Source organism: Pithys albifrons, chromosome 9 (assembly GCF_047495875.1).
Source record: "Pithys albifrons albifrons isolate INPA30051 chromosome 9, PitAlb_v1, whole genome shotgun sequence".
NCBI lineage: Eukaryota > Metazoa > Chordata > Aves > Passeriformes > Thamnophilidae > Pithys > Pithys albifrons.
In genome coordinates, this window is record NC_092466.1 from 3,433,299 (window position 1) to 3,454,219 (window position 20,921).

At 46.8% G+C, this 20,921-nt stretch overlaps 1 protein-coding gene across 1 annotated transcript in view; it reads left to right on the forward strand.

The window, feature by feature from the left end:
* The window catches only part of ADAM12 (ADAM metallopeptidase domain 12), a 214,191-nt gene that overhangs the window by 155,361 nt on the left and 37,909 nt on the right, over positions 1-20,921 (forward strand). The window contains exon 11 of the mRNA XM_071563503.1: positions 5,987-6,135. Coding sequence (XP_071419604.1) covers positions 5,987-6,135 — 149 coding nt within the window. The remainder of the gene's footprint in view (positions 1-5,986; positions 6,136-20,921) is intronic.

Sequence of the window (20,921 nt, forward strand, 5' to 3'; positions counted from 1 at the left end):
AGCCTGAGCTCTTTGCAGGAAGTTTGTGCTCCTCATTGTCAGGGATTCAGGTGCTGAGGGGCTGGGAAGGATGAGAGCCAGAAGATGTACTTGTTATACACTTGGGTGTACTTGTGTTCCAGGCAGCAACAGTCTGTCCTGAACCTTTGAATATACTGATTTTATTCTCTGTTTATGGAGTTTCCTGGGTTAGGCCTTGTTTTCCACCTCTGCAGCAGTGGGTTTATTGCCCTGCCAGACAGCCAGAACATCCCATGGCAGCATTTCCTGTGCCTGAGCCTCCCACAGGCTGTTGCTGGCAGTGCCGTTGTCAGATGTTAGACATGGTGAACACAAAATTAATGGCCAGTATTGGGAAGCAGTTCTGCAATATTTGCTTTCAGAATTTTAATTTTCTTAAATTTCAAACAGTTTTTGGTGCTGAGTTGGGGGGAAGAAGTTTTATTTTACTAACCTTTACAGTAGAACAAATGAAATTGGATGTGGCCTTCCTGAACCCTCTTAAGATATGTCTGAGCTCAGCCTGGACCTGCTGAAACCCCTGGTGTTTCCTACAGCTCTGTTGGCACTTCCAGCACCTCAGGTGATGTGGTGGTGGGTCTCTCCAGCTCTGCAGATCCAACATAAGTGAGGTGGGAGCTGAGGAACACACAACATCTGATGTTTGGTTGGTCCCAAAGCTCCCAGTTCTTCTTCAAAGCTTCATGGGCTGACCTGGAGCCCAGGACCCTGAGGCTTTTGCCTCAAGACAATCAGCATGGCAGGATAATTCCAGGGATGGACTCCCTTGGTTCTCCTGCTTTTCCTTCCCTCTTAATGATCACCCAGAGAGATGACAGGGAGAATTTGCAAGGCCAGCAGGAAAGCTGAGGTGTAGGGGTGGGAAAAAACATCAAATAACATCATCTGGGAAAAAAGTCATATCAAAGTTGTAGAAGAGAGGAAGGTTTCAGGCTCTTGAAGCTGAGACTCTAACTGGTGTTTGTTACAGCTATTCGTGGGTTCCTGGGAGAGGTACAAAAGGAAACAGAGGGAAAGAGGAAGAAAAGCTGTAGGAGTCTCCAAGGGCACTTCCAAGTCTTGGTAAAGTCATTTATGAGACAGAGAGCCCCATTTTAGCCACTTCACTCTCAGGGCTGCAGTGTCTGCCTTGGCTTTATCTGCACTCAGAGAGGACCTTAATGATGACTTTTTTTATCCTTTTAATTCTAACATAAGCTTTAAAATACTCCATAGTGTAATTTACTGCCAGGTCAGTCCTCTTCACTCTGGAAATTGTCATTTTAAACAGATACAATCACAAATACTTCATTCCAGTAACAAGAAAACAAGAATCAGCATTTTTTTTGAGTGCCCTCAGGGCTCTGATAGAGAAGGGGCTGATTTCTAAGTCCAGGAAAAACTTGGTGTCTGTGTGGGAATCCTGGGCCAGGCTGCAGCTTTGGCCATGAAGGGGAGCCTGAAGTTACCCAGAGATTCCCACCTCAGTGAATTTAGGAATTTATGGTGCAAATTAACTTGAGGTTTGCACAGAATAACTAGAAATGGTTTCCAGTTCTTCAAGCAAATCCTCAAAAATGAACCAAATCCAAAGCAAGCAAACACTCCCCCCCAAAACCCACCTGTGCAGTTGTCCAACCTTCCCCCTGAGAGAACAAGGGAGGATTCAGGTTTATACAAAAGGTATTTTATGCACTGGTACCTCCAGAAGGGAGCTCTACATTAGGAAGATACACAGATAGAGAGGAAACAGCCCCAGGTTGCTCCAGGAGAGGTTTAGGTTGGGGAGTTGCAAAAGTTTCTCCAAGGAAAAGGTGGTTGGGCACCAGAACAGGCTGCTCAGAGAAGGGGTGGAGTCCCCACCCCTGGAGGGATTTAAAAGCCCTGTGGATGTGGCTCTTGGGGACATGGGGCAGTGGTGGCCTTGGCAGTGCCGGGGGATGGTTGGACTCTTTGGTCTTAAAGGTCTTTTCCAACCTAAAAGATTTTGTGGTTCTATGAAAAAAGGAATAACTGTTAAGCTGGGAAGGTGAAGTGCTCAAATGTCTCAACAGTGGGCAGCAGAACCTTTGGCCAACCTCATAACTCTGCCAGTCTCTTACCATGGCACCCCAAACCCTCAGCACCAACAGCTCCCACGCTCCAAACACGGTGCTGAAAGAAGAGACAACCAGAGATTGCGTCAGAAGTGACATTTGGATGCAAAGCCTGGAGCCATCCTGGTCTGATCTGATTCTCCTGACTCTCTGTGCAGTTGGGCAGCTCTGCTCTGGGATCTGAATTCCTCTGCCAGGCTCCCCAGAGCTGCCCATCCCTCCTCTACAGAGCTGCATTCTCTCAGGAGGGGACACCCCATTCCCACCAATTTTAGAAGGAACTCAAAGTGGGGAGAAGCTTTAATAAGACCATTATAATTTCATTTTCCTGTGCTGGTTCTGTAGTGTCATAACAAAGACCAAAGAGAAGTTGATATTAAAGCAAGGCTTTGACACAGCACTCAGTCATCATTCCTCTATTTCAGAAGATTGCCCACTGAATTCATGGATCTAAAAGGAAAATATTCCTGGGCTGCTGTATAAAAAAAGAGACTTTTTATGTGGGCAGAGAGTGATAGGACAAGAGGGGAATGGTTTTAAACTAATAGAAGAGAGATTTGGATTAAATATTGGGAAGGAATTCCTGGCTGGGAGGGTGGGCAGGCCCTGGCACAGGTGCCCAGAGAAGCTGTGGCTGCCCCATCCCTGGGAGTGTCCCAGGCCAGGTTGGACAGGGCTTGGAGCACCCTGGTCTGGTGGGAGGTGTCCCTGCCCATGGCAGGGGGTTGGAATGAGGTGGGTTTTGAGGTCCCTTCCAACCCAAACCATTCTGTGATTCTGTGATTACATTTGTATTTATTAACCACCCTCCCCAGCAAAGCTTTGCCCCTTTGTTGGTCTCATCATTGATCTTGTACTTAAAAACTGAAGCTGCACTGAAAAAATACATGACCAGTATTAATATGGAGAGAGTGTTGTACAGGCCCTGGCACAGGGTGGGCAGAGCAGCTGTGGCTGCCCCATCCCTGGGAGTGTCCCAGGCCAGGTTGAACAGGGCTTGGAGCATCCTGGGCTGGTGGGAGGTGTCCCTGCCCATGGCAGGGGTGGCACTGGGTGGGCTTTAAGATCCCATCCAACCCACCCCACCCTGTGATTCTGTGTCCCTGTGACCTGAGAGAGCACGGGCAGTGCCAGGCTCGGGGTGTTTGTGGCTGTAGGTGCCAGAGTTCCACTGTCAGGGCCTGACTGGCATCTGGGTGGGAGGGAGCAGAGCGGGCTGAGCAGCTGCATGTTTTGTGCAACAGCTTGTAATGTCTCCACAGTCGAGGGCTGCTTATTCAGGGGTTGTGAAACTGTTGGGTAATGACTTTCACTGCTCAAGTTAACTTTAAAAGACCCTGGTGGAATAAATCAAAGTCACATTGCTATTCATTTCTTTAGTCCTCGTGATACTTAAATGGTCTCGGTATCAAATGGGACATGTCACTGTTTGTTTTGATAATCTTCATTTATACTCTCTTCAAATAACCTCTTTTGCTGAGGCATCACATTCCTTCTTCCAAACACCCCTCTAGAAGCTGATAAAATTGCATTCCAAGTGGGTCTGAGCAAGTAATGAGAACCTCATGGGCTGGAATCATTGTCTGCCTGCTCAAGCCCCAAATTACATTTCACATCATTTATTGCTCCACTTCTGGAGTGGACTGTGTGAATTCCTGTCTGTGGTTTTAATTGCCAGCTTTAGACTATCCAGACAAATAGAATCACTGTTCAGTAAGTAGAAGAGATACTAGAAAATAAAATCTCAGCTCAGTTTGCTGTCTGTCTGAGTAGTTCAGTATTGAGAGGAATTTCTGTCTTGACCAGATAGCCTTAATTTTAAGGCATCATCCAACCTGTCACCAGTAAATTATATGGAAGTATTTCACTGGTTTCTTAATCTTTCTTCCTGCAATTTTTTCCAGTTGAATGAGGGGCTGTGCTCTTTTTATGACACCAGGTTCAATTACACTGAATTCTCTAAACATTCCATAAATTACTGTGTGTACAGGGATAAATCCATCTGTGTCTGACCTGTGCTTAGATAAGACATCCCCATATTCAGGCATGTGAATTCTCTGAATATTCCATAAATTACTGTGTGTACAGAGATCAATCCATCTGTGTCTGACCTGTACTTAGATAAGACATCCCCATATTCAGGCATGTGAATTCTCTGATCTGTGTCTGACCTGTGCTTAGATAAGACATCCCCATATTCAGGCATGTGAATTCTCTGATCTGTGTCTGACCTGTGCTTAGATAAGACATCCCCATATTCAGACATGTGAATTCTCTGAATATTCCATAAATTACTGTGTGTACAGAGATAAATCCATCTGTGTCTGACCTGTGCTTAGGCAGGACATCCCCATATTCAGACATGTGAATTCCCTGATCTGTGTCTGACCTGCACTTAGATAAGACATCCCCATATTCAGACATGTGAATTCCCTGATCTGTGTCTGACCTGCACTTAGATAAGACATCCCCATATTCAGGCATGTGAATTCCCTGATCTGTGTCTGCCCTGCACTTAGATAAGACATCCCCATATTCAGGCATGTGCAGGACAAACTGCTGACAAACTGGCTGTCGAAAGGTTTTATATTAAGATTTTAAAATTCAGGAATTAAAAAAAAAAAGACATTTCAGTTTGTTCCAAATGCAGAGAGAGCAGTTTCTTGTTTCCACAATGGCTGTATTCTCTTTTTCATTTTGTTTGCTGTTTGAGAAATGATTTACTGAAAAAAACCCCAGCCCAGAGAGATGAAAGAAGAAGCTCTTAAATATTCCCCAAGTCGTGTGTTAAACCTCCATTAATACACAGATAATGCTTCAGGCAGTTTTACCTGTCTTTTTAGTCTGGAGTTTGGCTTGGATGATACTAAAAGAGTTATTTAAAGTGAATATATTCACACAAGCTTTCAGGGCAGGCAGCTGCACATGGTAATTCCACTTACTGGCTGATAAATAGTGGATCATGCATTTATATTACATGTTTGTGCCTTTAGGGGAACCTTTCATACAAGCACAGGGGATTTTTTTTCCCTCAAGGAAAATGATCAGCGTGGAAAGGTCTGTGATTTGTGGCTGAGCCAAGACATCAGTTTGATCAGCAGCCTGTAATCAGATCATGAGTTGAATTTCTCAGATATAATTGCCCCCAAAAATCAGTATTTCAACCAGGATTAATGTTAATATTTCAAATTGGCACTTGCAACATTTAGAATATTCATAGGTGTTAACAGGAGGCCAGGGAAGATTTTTCACTTGCTTTGGCCTTTCCTTTTAAAAAGGGGCTTTTCAAGGATATTTGGCCTTTCTTACAAAGCTTGTGAGACCTTGGACATTCTGATATTAAAGAACTGGACCCTGAGATCAGCTCAGTTGGTTAAAACTTGGTTGTAATGATGCCAAGGTCATGGGTTCAATCCCCTGTGTGGGCCACTGACTGAAGAGTTGGACTTGATGATCCTTGGGGGTCCCTTCAACTCAGAATAGTAAAATGTTAAATTGGCCAAGTGAAATCTCTTGCTGACACGAAGGATCTTCTCCCTTTTCCCTCATCACACTCATCCTCACCCATAAATGATTATCCTTTCCAACACTGGCTTGGAAGTTTGGGGGATTTCTTGAGCAGGGAATTTTGGGCCCCAGTGAGAAGATGACCCAGATGTTCAGAGCTGCTCCATGGCCTGTTGTGCTGGGGAAATTGGGTGTCCTGGAATTCCCAGCCTGCCCTTGGTGCATCTGGAGGACTTTAAAACTGAGTTGATTAAACAGAGTAACTGCAACTAAGTTTATAAAACATTTCAGAGGAGAAGCAAAAGGACTTCAGAGGGGGAATGGGTATTTTGCATTGGTTTTCTGTGTTGGCTTGACTATTCTTTTGTGGGTTTTTCTTGAAGGATCACTCAGAAAACCCCCTGGGTGCTGCAGTCACTCTGGCTCATGAGCTGGGGCACAATTTTGGGATGAACCACGACACCCTGGAGAGAGGCTGTAACTGCAAAGCATCCACGGAGAGAGGGGGCTGCATCATGAACCCCTCGACTGGGTAAGTGCAGGGGAACCCTGGCAAGCTCCAGTTGGGATGGGACTTCTGGGGGTTCAGTTTGTGTCTCAGGAACCCTGAAAGGTGAAGAAAGAAAGACTTTCAACACCACCTGTCAGATCTCATTCCCTTCTTTCCATCCTTGCCAGGGAATTTCAGCGAGAACGGGGGGAAAATATGGGAAAAGAAACAGGGATTTGGCAGTGGGGGTAAATCTGTGGGCTCGCTGCTTCCCTGGATCCACACTCAACATTCCCTTTGCATTATCCCAAAACTCAGTTGGTTAAAACTTGGTTGCAGTAATGCCAAGGTCTGGGTTCAATCCCCTGTGTGGGCCATTGACTTAAGAGTTGGACTCGATGATCCTTGTGGGTCCCTCCCAACTCAGAACAGTCTGTGTGATTCTGTGTGATCTTCTCACAGTTACCCCCTTAGGCTGAAACAACTGAAGGTGTTACTGGAGCACAACTGCACCTTTCCATTGACAGGTCACCAGAGTGAGACACAAACGTGTTGGAAGCAACTGGGTAATTAAAACAAACTAACCACAAGCAAGCAAAATGAGAATTTCACCTTTTCTCCTCTTGCCGAGAGGAAATGAGCAACATCCCAAGGCCAGGGCAAGGATGAGTGTGTAGGAAATGCAGCAGTGCAGGAAATACACTGCTGGACTCTCTGCAGAGCCTTTGTCTCGTGCAGGGGAGGGGTTTGGTTTTGCACAAGGCTTTGCATTTCCCCCTTTGTGGTAAGAGTGGAGCAGTTTTAGCACCTGAGCAAATTCAGTCTGTGAGGTCAGTGGGAGTGGGGCTGTGCCCTGGCCAGAGGGAGATCTTCCAAAAAATAAAGCCAGTGGGAAATAAAGCCAGTGAAGGTGTGGTCATCTCCCTGAGTGCAGGGCCTGTGATCCTTGGGGGCCCTTCCAAGTCAGGATGTTCCATGATTCTCTCAGGGATGCTCTGCTGATGGCAAAGGCACAGTGCCAAGGGAGAAGAGCAGTTTTGTAGACACCAAAAGTCCAGGCAGCTCAGCTCCCTGCTGGGCTCCTGCAGCCCCTGCCAGGCTGTGCCCACTCAGGATAGAGGGTTTGGATGTGCCATCCCTCATTCCTTGGATAAGGCTCCAGGCAGCTCAGCTCCCTGCTGGGCTCCTGCAGCCCCTGCCAGGCTGTGCCCACTCAGGATGGAGGGTTTGGATGTGCCATCCCTCATTCCTTGGATAAGGCTCCAGACAGCTCAGCTCCCTGCTGGGCTCCTGCAGCCCCTCCCAGGCTGTGCCCACTCAGGATGGAGGGTTTGGATGTGCCATCCCTCATTCCTTGGATAAGGCTCCAGACAGCTCAGCTCCCTGCTGGGCTCCTGCAGCCCCTGCCAGGCTGTGCCCACTCAGGATGGAGGGTTTGGATGTGCCATCCCTCATTCCTTGGATAGGGCTCCAGGCAGCTCAGCTCCCTGCTGGGCTCCTGTGGCCCCTCCCAGGCTGTGCCCACTCAGGATGGAGGGTTTGGATGTGCCATCCCTCATTCCTTGGATAAGGCTCCAGGCAGCTCAGCTCCCTGCTGGGCTCCTGCAGCCCCTGCCAGGCTGTGCCCACTCAGGATGGAGGGTTTGGATGTGCCATCCCTCATTCCCTGGATAGGGCTCCAGGCAGCTCAGCTCCCTGCTGGGCTCCTGCAGCCCCTCCCAGGCTGTGCCCACCCCACAGCTCTGGGCAGGGGGCTCAGGCACACCTTGTAAAGCTCTCTGGGGATTTTTACCAAACTCTCCACAAACCTTGTGCCTGGGGAAGGCTTGTGGCCTCCCCAGAGCTGAGCAGGCTGTTGTGTTTGCAGGGATTATTGATTTATAAATGGGAGCTTTAACACCAGGTTTGCAGCCTGAGGCTTTCCCTGCAGCAAACACACCAGGAGGATCCTTTCCACCTCCAGCCAAGCTGCATTTGGCCAGTTTAAAATTAACACTTGGAATATTCATTTCCTCACCATCTGACCTCTACTAATATTCCTCTGAGCACCATCATCCAAGGAATGCTGAAGTTTTCCTTTCTGGAAGTGCTGGTGAAGGGAAAGCCAAATGGATCCTCCTTACCTGAAATACACTCTTAAAACAGCAAAATATCAAACCTAAGAGCATCCCAGGGAAGCCACATCCCCTCAGAGACACAGCTGCTCTCCCAGTGTACTCACTGCACTCACTCTGGGCTCTCCTAATTGGTTCAAGGTAGATTTGATCAGTACAATAAAAAACCCAAAACCCTTTGCTGTAAAAAGTACTGAGAAGTTCTTATCTGAGACCTAAAAAGAACAGGAAATATCCAAATTATAACTGAAAGGCCTCTGTGAACTTGACTTTGGAGTCACTGGTGTGGTGGTGCAGCAAAAGGGAATGTTTTAAGGCTTATGACTTACAAAGGATTTCATCAATTATTGTCATTTCTTTCAGTTCTGATGTTTCAGTCTTTGAAGAGATCTTGGAAATTACTTCATGGTGGGAAAAACTCTCCAGGGATCAGTGTGGTGTTTAAACTCTGTTGATCTATCCTTTAATGAGCTTTCTATAGTTTTCACTCTGAAAAGCCACCAGCAAGATGTGTGCCAGTTGTGTGTGAGCTACAAATGCCTAAAGACCCACTCCTGTAGCAAAATATATAATTTTAGAACAAGAAATCAAGCACAACCCACCCCAGATTTGTGACAGTCCAGGACTTTCAGAAATTCAAATATCTGCTGTGAGCATCACACAAACCCCTCTGTAGAAATGGGGGAGGTTGCTGTAAAAATAATACCAGTATGGAAAGATTTAATGCTAACACATTATTATCTTTTTAATGCATAAGTTTTAAAGATATTACTCCTTTTTTATTATTATTTTGGCCGCAGACTGTTCCAAGTGAAAGAGGATTTAAGGAGTACCAGAGATTTGTGGATCTTACTGAGATCAAAGTATCTGAAAACTGAAGGGCAAGGCTGAGCCACTGAGGCCATTTCAGCTTTCCACTTGTTTTCCAAATACCTCCCTGAAGTGCCCACTCTTGGAGGGAAAATGCTCTTCCTGACAACGAGATAAATGCAGCAGTTGTGATGCAACCCAAGGCTTTGCTCTGGGTTTATTGCACTGCAACCAGCAGCAGGATTTAGCCCAGCAGAGCAAAACTCTGCCAATTAGCAGTGCTGGTTTATTTAATAACCTTGGCCATGCACTTTTTAGATGTCCTCCTTTATCAAACCTCAGCACAGGTGCCTCCAAGGGCGTTGAAATCAGGTGAGTTCCCCCAAAAGAGGTGAAAGCTGAAGAGTTCACTTATAACTTTTTCCTCCTTCCTGGTCTGGGTGTTAATGACAGACCAGGAATTCACCAAGGACAGTTTGTTTGACCAAGAGGACTCAGATGTTGGCCCCATTTCCCTTTGGGAGTGCCAGGACTTGCTGCAAGGAAATAAATGTCCTTGACTGGGCCCCTCAGTTCAGGAAAGATCTTGAGAGGCTGGAGAGGGGCCAGAGAAGAGCAACAAAGCTGGAGAAGGGACTGGATGTGGCACTGAGTGTCCTCTTAAACACATCCAGGGATGGAGAATCCAACATGTCTTGATCCAACCCTACTGTGATCACCAGCCCAGGGCACTCTGTGCCCTGGGCTGGTGATCACAGTGGGGTTGGATCAAGGGTTGGACTTGGTGATCTCAGAGGTCTCTTCCAACCCAACTGAGAAAAGCAACGAGGCTGGAGAAGGGACTGGAGCACAAGTGCTGTGGGGAGAGGCTGAGGGAGCTGGGGGTGTTCAGCCTGGAGAAGAGGAGGCTCAGAGGTGACCTCAGCACTGTCTGGAACTGCCTGAAGGGAAGTTCTGGCCAGGTGGGGGTTGGTCTCTTCTCCCAGGCACTCAGCAATAGGACAAGGGGGCACGATGGGCTCAAGCTCTGCCAGGGGAAATTGAAGTTGGAGAGCAGAAAAAACTTCTTTGCAGAGAGAGTGCTCAGGCATTGGAATGGGCTGCCCAGAGAGGGGGTGGATTCCCCATCCCTGGAGGTTTTTCAACTGAGCTTGGCCGTGGCACTGAGTGGTAAAGGGACTGGAGTTGGACCAAGGGTTGGACTTGATGATCTCAGAGGTCTTTTCCAACCCCATCCATTCTATGATTCTCTTATTCTGGCCTCTCACAGAACCAGGAGTGTTCCTTGGTGCTGAACCCTCCCAGCCATGGCTGAAGGAAAGGGCTCCTGGGGCAGAACCATTTCCATCCCTCTGTGTCTTCCCACAGAAGCAGCTGAAGGAAAAGGGAGTGATGGGGAAAGGGCTCTCTGTAGTGTCCCCTCCTGTCCCTTTTGCACCTGGTATGGGAGTGATGGAGACCTTTCTGCAGGTCCAGATCTCTCCTACTGCCCATGCCCCATTTCTTTCATGAGATGAAACACCTCATACTGCTCTGGAAGTTTCTCCCCAAAGACCACGATGGAGAAAAGATTCAAGGAATGCAAACTCTTAGGAACAGAAAGCACTACAAGGGCTGTTGTTTCAAGACATGAAACAAGTGGTAGTTACTTAATTTGATGTGCAAGAGAGGGCTTGGTCATTACTATTTGCTGAAGAGAGTTCTGAAAGAAAGAATATCTCTTAGGAAACTTTTATTATAATCTGGGTCCCTGTTTTTCCTCTGTTCCCAGAGTTCCAATATCCTGGTTTGCATCCCAGGGATGGCACAAAGGGTTGGGGACAGAAAACCATTCAGGAGGGTCTGGGCCAGTCACACAAAGAAGGAGAATTTCTCAGCTCAACAACCCCCCTCTGTCCTGTGCCTTTAGTGTGATGCTCCTTTTGAAAACTCAAGAATGATTTGAACCCCTCTGTGTCTTTGCCCTTCCTGTTCTTATCTTGGATCTTGTGTTACCATTTCCATTCTCCCAGCCAGAATTTGGAGTCACTCTGTCTTTCTGATTCAGTCAGATCTTAAATTGAATTTACTCAGATAAATATCAGTGTGTTCCAGGGGAGTGGGGCTGGGCTGGGCCAGTGCTGGGAATTCCTGTGTTTGGAGCAGGGATGATCAGAAGGGAAGAGAAAGGAGAAAGGAGATCAGTTCAACCTCTCGGCTGTAGATCATTATTTTAGAGGATTTGGGGGGAATTGTGCCTTCTGGTAGAAAAAAGCAGCTAATTGTGAGTAATTGCCTTTCAGCACACCATTTCCCTTTAATTAGTGAGTTTTTGGAGGCCAGGTTTGGGGGAGGAGAACAATTAGGAACTCAGAAAGAGCACAGAGTGGAAACCACACAGTGGAAACTGATATTAAAATATCGCTTCATTTTATGTTGTAATTTGGAGAGGACATTTTTCTACCCACTCCAAAAACCCCCTGCTGTTGTCAGTAGGTTTTTAAGTAAAATTAAAACCTTTATATTAGAATTAAAGCAAACTGCCAATGGGAAGCTGCTCATTGGTGAATGAGAGTGAGAGCAAAATGTGATCTCTTAAGGATCAGCCCCAAATTAAACTAATTGGCTCCATTTAAGCACTGCTGAGGACAAATGGGGACAAATTAAAGATGGGAAGGACCATCAGGTGGGCTCCTTCCAGATGCCCCTGGAAAAGAGCACTGGTCCTTTCTGGACTGGAATTCCCTCCAGGAGCAATTAGATGTTCTGCACCAACACTGAGTACATCAGTCACAATTAAGGCTAAATACAATATTTAAGTGGAAACAAAGCTCTTTTGTCCAGGGTAATGGTACCAGATGAGGTGAGCAGCTAAAAGGTGACCCTAAGGAAGCTGCACAGGAGATTCCATGAGTGTGACCATTCCTGTTTGCCCCACTGCTCCTCGTGGGAGGGTGCAGGTGGCAGGGGATCAGCTCAGGGAACTTCTCTGTGTTGCACTCCCAGGCTGATTCTCAGCTGGGCTGGAAGGGCAGGGCTGTGTGATCTGCAAGGCAAACAGTTCCATGTGGTGCTTTCCTTTGGTGTGTTTACTCCAGTGGCCAAGGAGAGGTGCATTACACTTTATTTTGTCTTATAAATAAACCTCCATTTCTGCTGGCAGAGAAACCCTGGTTTTATTGGCTCCCCTCCCTTGACAGCCCCTGTGGTAGCAACTGTATTATCAGAGACATCTAAAACAGCCATTTATTTGCTTTCTTTTCCTCTCCCATCCCCATTTCTTGCTTGGTTTGCATTGTTGAAGGTCCTCCTAATTTTCCCAGGGCAAATGCTCTGACTCAGACTCAGGGGCTGAGGGTTTCTCTGGAATTCCTGCTCAGAGCAGGGCAGGGTGGGGAGAAGGTTTAATATTCACATGTAGCTGCTGTTTCAGAGTCCAGCAGTCAGTGCATTCCCTCCTCCCCAAACTGCTGGGGACTGGGAATGCCTCTGGAAATGCTCCCCAGAGCCACTGAGGGGTCACAACTCAGAGTAGTTACATGTTCTCTATAAAACTGAGTGGCAGGTCTCAGGTGTGTGAGTTGTAGGATCCTTGTCCAGGATTCACCCAAAATCCATCTGATATTTCTGGCTAAGCCCATGAAAGACCCTCAGATGAGCTCAGTTGGTTAAAACTTGGTTGTAATAACACCAAGGTCATGGGTTCAATCCCCTGTGTGGGCCATTGACTGAAGAGTTGGACTCGATGATCCTTGTGGGTCCCTCCCAACTCAGAATAGTCTGGGAGTCTGTGAAATGTGGCTTTGGGCAGAGGAACTGCCCTGTGGGTCTGTGCCTGGCTGGCTCCTGGGCTGCAGTTTGCCTCCCCCTCAGGTGAAGTGGAAGAGCATTTTGTGGGGCTACATGACAATCCCAAGGGTGGGTTTGTGGAGCCAGAGGAATGTGCATTGGTGGGGATTTCTGAGTGGTCTGTTGACTGCCCAGTCATCCTGGGGCCACTGGGCTGGGTCAGGGCCAGGGGGTGCTCAGCAGCTTCTCCATGGCCTTCACCCCCACGAGCAGTGTCTGAGGGACAGCAAAGTGTGTCCCACATTGATGTCCCTGCTGGTGCTGAATCACAGAATCATAGAATGGATTGGGTTGGAAAAGCCCTCCAAGATCATCGAGTCCAACCCTTGGTCCAACTCCAGTCCCTTTACCAGATCATGGCACTCAGTGCCACGGCCAAGCTCAGTTGAAAAACCTCCAGGGATGGGGAATCCACCCCCTCTCTGGGCAGCCCATTCCAATCCCTGAGCACTCTCTCTGCAAAGAAGTTTTTTTCTGCTCTCCACCTTCAATTTCCCCTGGCAGAGCTTGAGCCCCCTTGTCCTGTTGCTGAGGGTCTGCTCTTCCCTCAGCATCACCCAGCCCCATTAATGAGCACATCAAAAGGCCACCACCAGTACATTGACACTGATTTTATACCCCACCAGTGTTCATTTGCATGTTAGATGAGGGGCTGGTGCCTCCTGGAGAACTGCCTTGCCCAGAGGGTTTGGTTCTCCAAGGGGTTTCTTGGGAGCCTTGTTATTTTGTCATCTGCTTTGGTTTGAGTTCTGAACTGTCATACAAATGAATATTTATTTAACTACATTATAAACATGCAGTTAAATAAATAAAACATGGCTAAAACCTATTAGGGACAAGTTAGGAAATCACTTGTGGCATTTGTTGTATAAAGTATTAGTTTCAGTCACTGTTCTTCTTTTTGGGAAATGATCTTATGAAGCAGGATATAAAGTCACCCTCATCTGGGCCATTCAGACCCTGGACTGGAGTTTCCTGGGCTGTGAAAACACACACCCTGCAGAGAGTTGCAGCTCCCTGGCTCCAGGGGACAGTCGGGTATGCCATGAAAGCAGCACCTTGGCCTTGCTGCCAAGTCAGCTGGAAGGGAAAACCACTTATTCCAACACTTCACAAGATGGAAAAATAAATATGTAAATGTAGAAAGCTTAAGAAGTGCAAAAGGTCATGGTGGAAATGGGACAGGAATCTGAAACAGAGTGTGGGAAAGGACACTTTAGTTTACTGACCAGTTGTGGTTTTTTCCTTCTAGACATCTCCCAACATCTTGGAGCTGCAGAGCCAGTAAGTGTTGGATAATCCAACCACTGGCACAGAATTTCCTGACCCCTCTCAGTCAGTTCTCAGCTGTCCAGCCCCTACTTTGCATTGCTCAGTCTGGCAGCTCAGAGACATTAAACTATGGAGTCAGCAGAACTATCTGGAATTACCTCTGTTACAATTGGAGGCAAATGAAATTATCTTCCAGATGTAAACAGTTTCTAATTAAACTCTGAAGCTGTTTATGTTTCCAAACTCGGCCCAAAGTCAGGGCTTCTTTAGTGTCTGTTTCTTTTTTTAATAAGTTGATATAGTGATGCAATAAATTACTTGTGACAGAGTTAGGTCTGTTGTGCCAGCAGTGCAACTGCTTTTATTTTTTAGAAAAAAACCTTAAGCAACATATCCCTCTGCCCCAGTAATGCAGCACTTTGCATTCTGGTCCTTCCTTCAGTAGGAAGGAGCCACGAGATTACAGGAGAGATTTATGTCAGTCTTTCCCTTCTCTCCAAGTAGCCCCATGTCTGCAGTGCATTTCACCTTCTTTTTTTGTTAATAATTTCCATACCTTGCAGATATTTTAATTTTTGTGATAAATGAGATCTGTGGGGAAGAATTAGTAGTGGTGGTTGAAATACATTTCATTTTTTCCAGTGGGTCACTGCTAACAATGAGCACCCAGAGCTATGGGTCAGGTCTTAAATAAACAAACAAAAAAAAAAGATAATTGTTTTTTATTTAGTTTAGTCTTTCCCATTGCAGTAGATGTGCTGTTAGAATGACCATATTTGGTTATTTGGACTCTCAAGAACTCTCCCAGACTGACAGCAGGACTTGGCTGTAAGTGAAGCTGACAAGGACAGAGGTGACTTCTCACATGAAACCCCATTTTACTCCTGGTGAGGTTATTTATAGCAGACACTTAAGGACAAGTGGTGGGTTCTGCTCTGAGATGTGTCCACAACGGGAACACTTTAACTGGATGATGGGATGGGAGAGCTCAGCTGCTTTTTGTCTTGTGCCTGTAATATCCACAGGAATTATAGCTCTGGGAGGGACATTTTTCTCCTGCAGGGCTGTTACTGCCATGGCCCATGAGCACAAATCATACAAGGACAGTTCCCTTTATCTCAGCTTTCTGTCTCACCAAAGCAAGCCCCAGAGTTCCCAACCTGCAGGGATAAATCTGCAGAGCAGGGAGGACAGAGCTCGGGGTCCACTTTTAATTGGTGCTAATGAATTCCAAATTCCCAGCATCAGAATGGCAACATCCCTTAAAGGGCATATTCCCAGGGCCACTGGAATGCTCCTTTTGAGCATGTGTTGTCTGGCCAGGAGCACCTGAAGGACCTGCTGGTGGCTTGGGAGGATGAATCCCTGTAATTAAATGATTGCCACAGTTGTCGTGGGAATCACAGAGCCCTTTGTGCCTGGGATAGATGTGCAAAAGGTTTGAACTTCAGAGAGGGAACAGGTCCATTTTACCCCAACAGTTCCTTCCATTCTTTCCCTTTTCTGATGTCAGAGCTGATCACAAAGCCCTGGACACGTTTGCTGTGGGTTTCTGGGGGCAGAAACAGCTCTGAAATGAATGACACAGCCCCAGTGGTGAATGAAGATAAAAACCCCACCAATTTGAGTGTAAAGTCACTGCAAATGAAGAGGTGAAATAACTCTGGGGTCCTACAGAGCCTTTCTGGCTCCTTCCTACCCCATGGAATTGTGTCCCTCTCCATCAGTGGTTGCCACCACCACAAGGTGTGAAATCCAGGCTCCCTCAGAGTTGGTGGGAAAGCTCCTCTGGACTTTAATAAGGTCAGGATTTCACCAGGATCCATATGGGGTGTTCCAGATTTATCAGAAGCCTTTTCTTCATGTGAGTGAAAGTTTTAATTTGCTCACTTAATGATCCCTAAGTCCAAGATCATGGCTGGATCCATCCTTTTCTCATGGCTTGAAATTGTGGTTACATAGATTGGGGCTGCTAATTAGAGTATTTTCTCTGTTCAAGCTCTGTGAAAAAGAGAAGAAAAGGTAGGAAAGAGATGTTTTTCCTTGTTATTTTATATATATTTTAAAAAATAATTCCACTTCCATTTATCAAGGTGATTTAGGTGACATGGGACAAACTGCATTTTCCTTTGAACAGAGGAAGGAAAGGTGGAAATGCTGGGGAAATGTAGTCTGGTTTTTGGCACTGTTATGCCTCACTTATCTTTCCTTTGGATCTTCTCAATGGAAAAAAGATTGAGCCATGCAGCCTGCAAAGTCAGGCAGTCCTACCTCCAGTTCTGGTTCATGAAGGGCCCAGGCAGTACAGGTGTTGAGATCAGTATGGGCTGTGCCCCAGCAGGGTGTTATTTCCAGCTTTTTGCAGGGCTCAGATGTTTTCCTCCAGCACCAACTGATGCCATTTCCATACACTTCATTTTTTTGGTGCTGCTGCTGCTGCTCTTCCCAGTAAACACCTTCTTTGTGACTCCATCCTGATTCCTGGGGTTGGTCTGGGCCGGGAGCTGAACTTGATGATCCTTGTGAGTCCCCTGTGACTCAGGATACTCTTTGATTCTATGAAATCTCTTCTTGCTGCCCTGGATTCCTCCTGGTGGGGTTTAGCCCTCCTTGGATGCCCTTCTTGGTGCCATCTTCAGAAAAGAGACTGAGGGGCTGGAGTGGGGCCAGAGAAGAGCAACGAGGCTGGAGAAGGGACTGGATGTGGCTCTGATTGTCCTCTGAAACACCTCCAGGGATGGAGAATCCAACATGTCTTGATCCAACCCTACTGTGATCACCAGCCCAGGGCACCGAGTGCCCTGGGCTGGTGGTCACAGTGGGGTTGGATCAAGGGTTGGACCTGATGATCTCAGAGGTCTCTTCCAACCCAAGTGAGAAGAGCAACGAGGCTGGAGAAGGGACTGGAGCACAAGTGCTGTGGGGAGAGGCTGAGGGAGCTGGGGGTGTTTAGCCTGGAGATGAGGAGGTTCAGAGGTGACCTCAGCACTGTCTGGAACTGCCTGAAGGGAAGTTCTGGCCAGGTGGGGGTTGGTCTCTTCTCCCAGGCACTCAGCAATAGGACAAGGGGGCACGATGGGCTCAAGCTCTGCCAGGGGACATTAAAGTTGGAGAGCAGAAAAAAGTTCTTTGCAGAGAGAGTGCTCAGGGATTGGAATGGGCTGCCCAGAGAGGGGGTGGATTCACCATCCCTGGAGGTTTTTCAGCTGAGCTTGGCCGTGGCACTGAGTGCCAGGATCTGGTAAAGGGACTGGAGTTGGCCCAAGGGTTGGACTGGATGATCTCGAAGGTCTTTTCCAACCCAATCGATTCTATGATTCTATGATTTGATCTGCTCCCCTGATTCCAAGGCTCCTCCTCACCCAAAAGCCAAGTACCCACAGTCTGGTTGCTGAAGACAGATTGTTCTTTTCCTCCTGATCTGCTCCTGGCCCATTTATAAAACAATTCCAAGGTTTTCCAAGGGCAAAAATCAATGTAAGTGCCTGGAACAAAAGCAGATTGTCAGTCGCGTTGGGAACTACATGAAGTGCCTTCTCCCTGCCCAGGGGTCAGTAGGAAGCTGATCTCCAGCAAGATATTCTGAGCCAGGGGATGGGCCATTTGCCTTCCTTTGCTCCCCACGTGCTCAAATTTAAACTCAGGGTGTTCTGGTCATGTTCCTTATCCACAGTTTCCTTCCCTGCTGGCAGCTGTTCCTCAGCCTGGGACAGCCCTGCCTGCCCTTTCCATCCCTCCTGTGTTGCCTCTTCACTTTTCCTGCACTCAGCATTGGATCCCCCTCAACTCCTCAGCAGCAGATTGTGAAACCTGAACTCTCAGCAATCCAGTAGGTTTTTATTAATGAGGTAGTGGTCTAAGAGGAAACAGAGCAAGAGATGAGCCAGAGGCAAATTGGAAGCGATCACAGCTCCTTTCCCCGGCTCTCTGCTGCCAGCAGGAAGAACAGTTGTCTGAGTTCAATTCCCAGGGAGTTTTGCAATGCAGAGAACTCCAGCACAGAGTCAGAGAGCTGTCAGGGCTGATAAATTGGTTCAGTGTTGCTTCACCCCCAGAAAGTCACAACAGGCCTCTCAACGAGAGAAAACTTCTCTGGCTGTCCATTTGTCAAAGGGAAAGTAACTGCTGATAATGTTTTCTTTGGCAGTGTTGCCACTGCCATGTCAGCCTGTGCTCTGGGAAGCCACTCAGGGTTGTTCCCTGGCATCAAGTCCCTCCTCCAACAGGATAAATCTGCCTTTTGGAATATTCCAGGTGGTTAAATTTGTGTGACAGGAGGGGTCAAGCTCAGCTGGGGCTGTGACAGTCCAGTTGGGAGCCCAAAGGGAGTGACTGGAATGCATTTTGGGAACCTGCTCTGTCCCCAGGGCCAGGTTAAAACCAACCTCAAGCTCTTGTGTGCAAAGTTTAAACATTTATCTGGCAAGAGTTTCTTTGCACCAACCCTGGGAATTGCATTGGAGCACAACAAGCCAACCAAGACACATCAATTAAATGAACCACCAGTGAGATGCAATCACAGATATTCATGGGGAGTGTGAAAACTACCACGGAGTGACCGTGGCAAAAGCTGTAGGAGAGATCTGGGCTTGTTTTTAAGTCCCTGACCATGAACTCAGACAGCAAGAGCTTTGATGTCATGTAGAACTACATGGCCCAATTCTGTGCTCCACTTTATTGATGCTCCAGGGATTAAAACTATAAAAGAGGAGCAAGAGAGTGAAAAATAGGCTGGAAAAATAACTGTGAGTTGTCAGATATCTCCTGCCTTTTGAAGCCAACTTCCTATTTCAGTACTTTATATACATATAAACCCAGTCTACATTTTTAGCTAAATCCTTCCAGAGCTGCTGATAAAGGTGTGTCCCATCAGCTCTGGGCTGTGTCTTGGACAAAACTCTGCCATGTGCTGCTTCCACATCTTCCAGCAGCCCAAAAGGTCCTCCAGTTCAGCCACTCATCCCAGTTTTCCGTGTGTTTGCTATGTGGAAAGCTCTGGCTGTGAGACAACCTGCAGACACCCTTAAGGTCACTCTTTATTGTGCTTGTGGGATCTGCATTTGTGTCTTTCTCCCTCAAAAGTACTTAGAAATTAAGAGGTTGGTTAAATAATAGATTAAAAAGTCCTTCCACATTATGGCACTTGTCTAATTTCCAACAATTGCTACTGAAACGTGAGGTGTATGAAATAACCTGTAATGGCAGAACTTGAAGGGACCTGTAGTACCTGATCACCTTTTTCAATATCAAAGAAAAATGGATTTTCTCTCCTGCTTGATACCTAATTGTGTGAAGCTCTTCGTGCCTGCCAATTCACTGACCCAAATGCTGCAGTGTCAAAAAGTGTCATCTAATGGCAAATTCACTTTTATTCTGGTGGGCTCATCCCTTCTGGGAGACCAGAAAGGGTTGTTTTCAAAAGGTGAGGAGCAGGAATGATGTCTAGAAGGTTAAACCCAAGGGAGGTGCTTTTTAGTGGGAAAGAATCATCTCAATTAGATCAGGAACTAGAGGAGGTTGGAAAATTGTCACAGTTCCTGGAAATCAGCTCCCCACTGGGTCCAGGAACACTCGTGGTGCTCGATTTGTTTTCTCTAGAGGTTTATTCTTGTGTTGCTGCCATTTTTTTCCATGGAAAAAATGCAAACCCAATCCCAGTTTTCTGCCCCTTTGGAGGTCAGCTGGCCAAGAGTCCTTTCTGTGAGTGTTCTCCAGAAAATCAAAATGCCCCTTTTAAAATTCATCTAATCTCCAATTATCATATCACCTCAGGGAGGGAGGCCTGCTGGTACTTAATGTGCATTTTAATTGAGTGAATAATTGTAAAGCACTTCAGGGGCTTTTGGTGAAAGGCTCTGTACAAACATTGCCATAATGCTGAATAATCAGGTTGTGGGATGAGCTGGAATAAATGAACCCTATAAAGAGATCTGTAAACACATGTAGTGGGGGTTTGTCCATTTACATCAACATTTTGGGGAGAACAAGGCAGTTACTTTATAAAAGTCCTGCAGCTCTTGAATAAGAAATAAAACATGAGATTGGATAGTGATAATCACAATAATCAAAATGTTGGTTTTCAAGATATGGTGAACCCGTTCTTTGTCACCTGTTCTTTATCCTCCTGTGCAAAACACAGAATTTCCAGAAGCAGTGATGGTGTCACCCCTTCAGAGATGCTCCTCAAGCAGCAGAATGGGTTGGGTTTGGTGGTGGAGGAACAGGGAGGAGGTGGATCCAAGGGCTAAATGTTTGCACCCCTGAAGGTGGAGACAGGTTGTTTGGAGGAACCAAAAAGGTTGGCAGAGGTTGTTGGGAGGCACCAGAAAGGCTGACAGAGGTTGGAGGAACCAAAAAGGTTGACAGAGGTTGTTTGGAGGAACCAAAAAGGTTGACAGAGGTTGTTGGGAGGAACCAAAAAGGTTGGCAGAGGTTGTTGGGAGGAACCAAAAAGGTTGGCAGAGGTTGTTTGGAGGAACCAAAAAGGTTGGCAGAGGTTGTTGGGAGGAACCAAAAATGTTGACAGAGGTTGTTTGGAGGAACCAAAAAGGTTGGCAGAGGTTGTTTGGAGGAACCAAAAAGGTTGACAGAGGTTGTTTGGAGGAACCAAAAAGGTTGACAGAGGTTGTTGGGAGGCACCAAAAAGGTTGACAGAGGTTGTTTGGAGGAACCAAAAAGGTTGGCAGAGGTTGTTTGGAGGAACCAAAAAGGTTGACAGAGGTTGTTTGGAGGAACCAAAAAGGTTGACAGAGGTTGTTGGGAGGCACCAAAAAGGTTGACAGAGGTTGTTTGGAGGAACCAAAA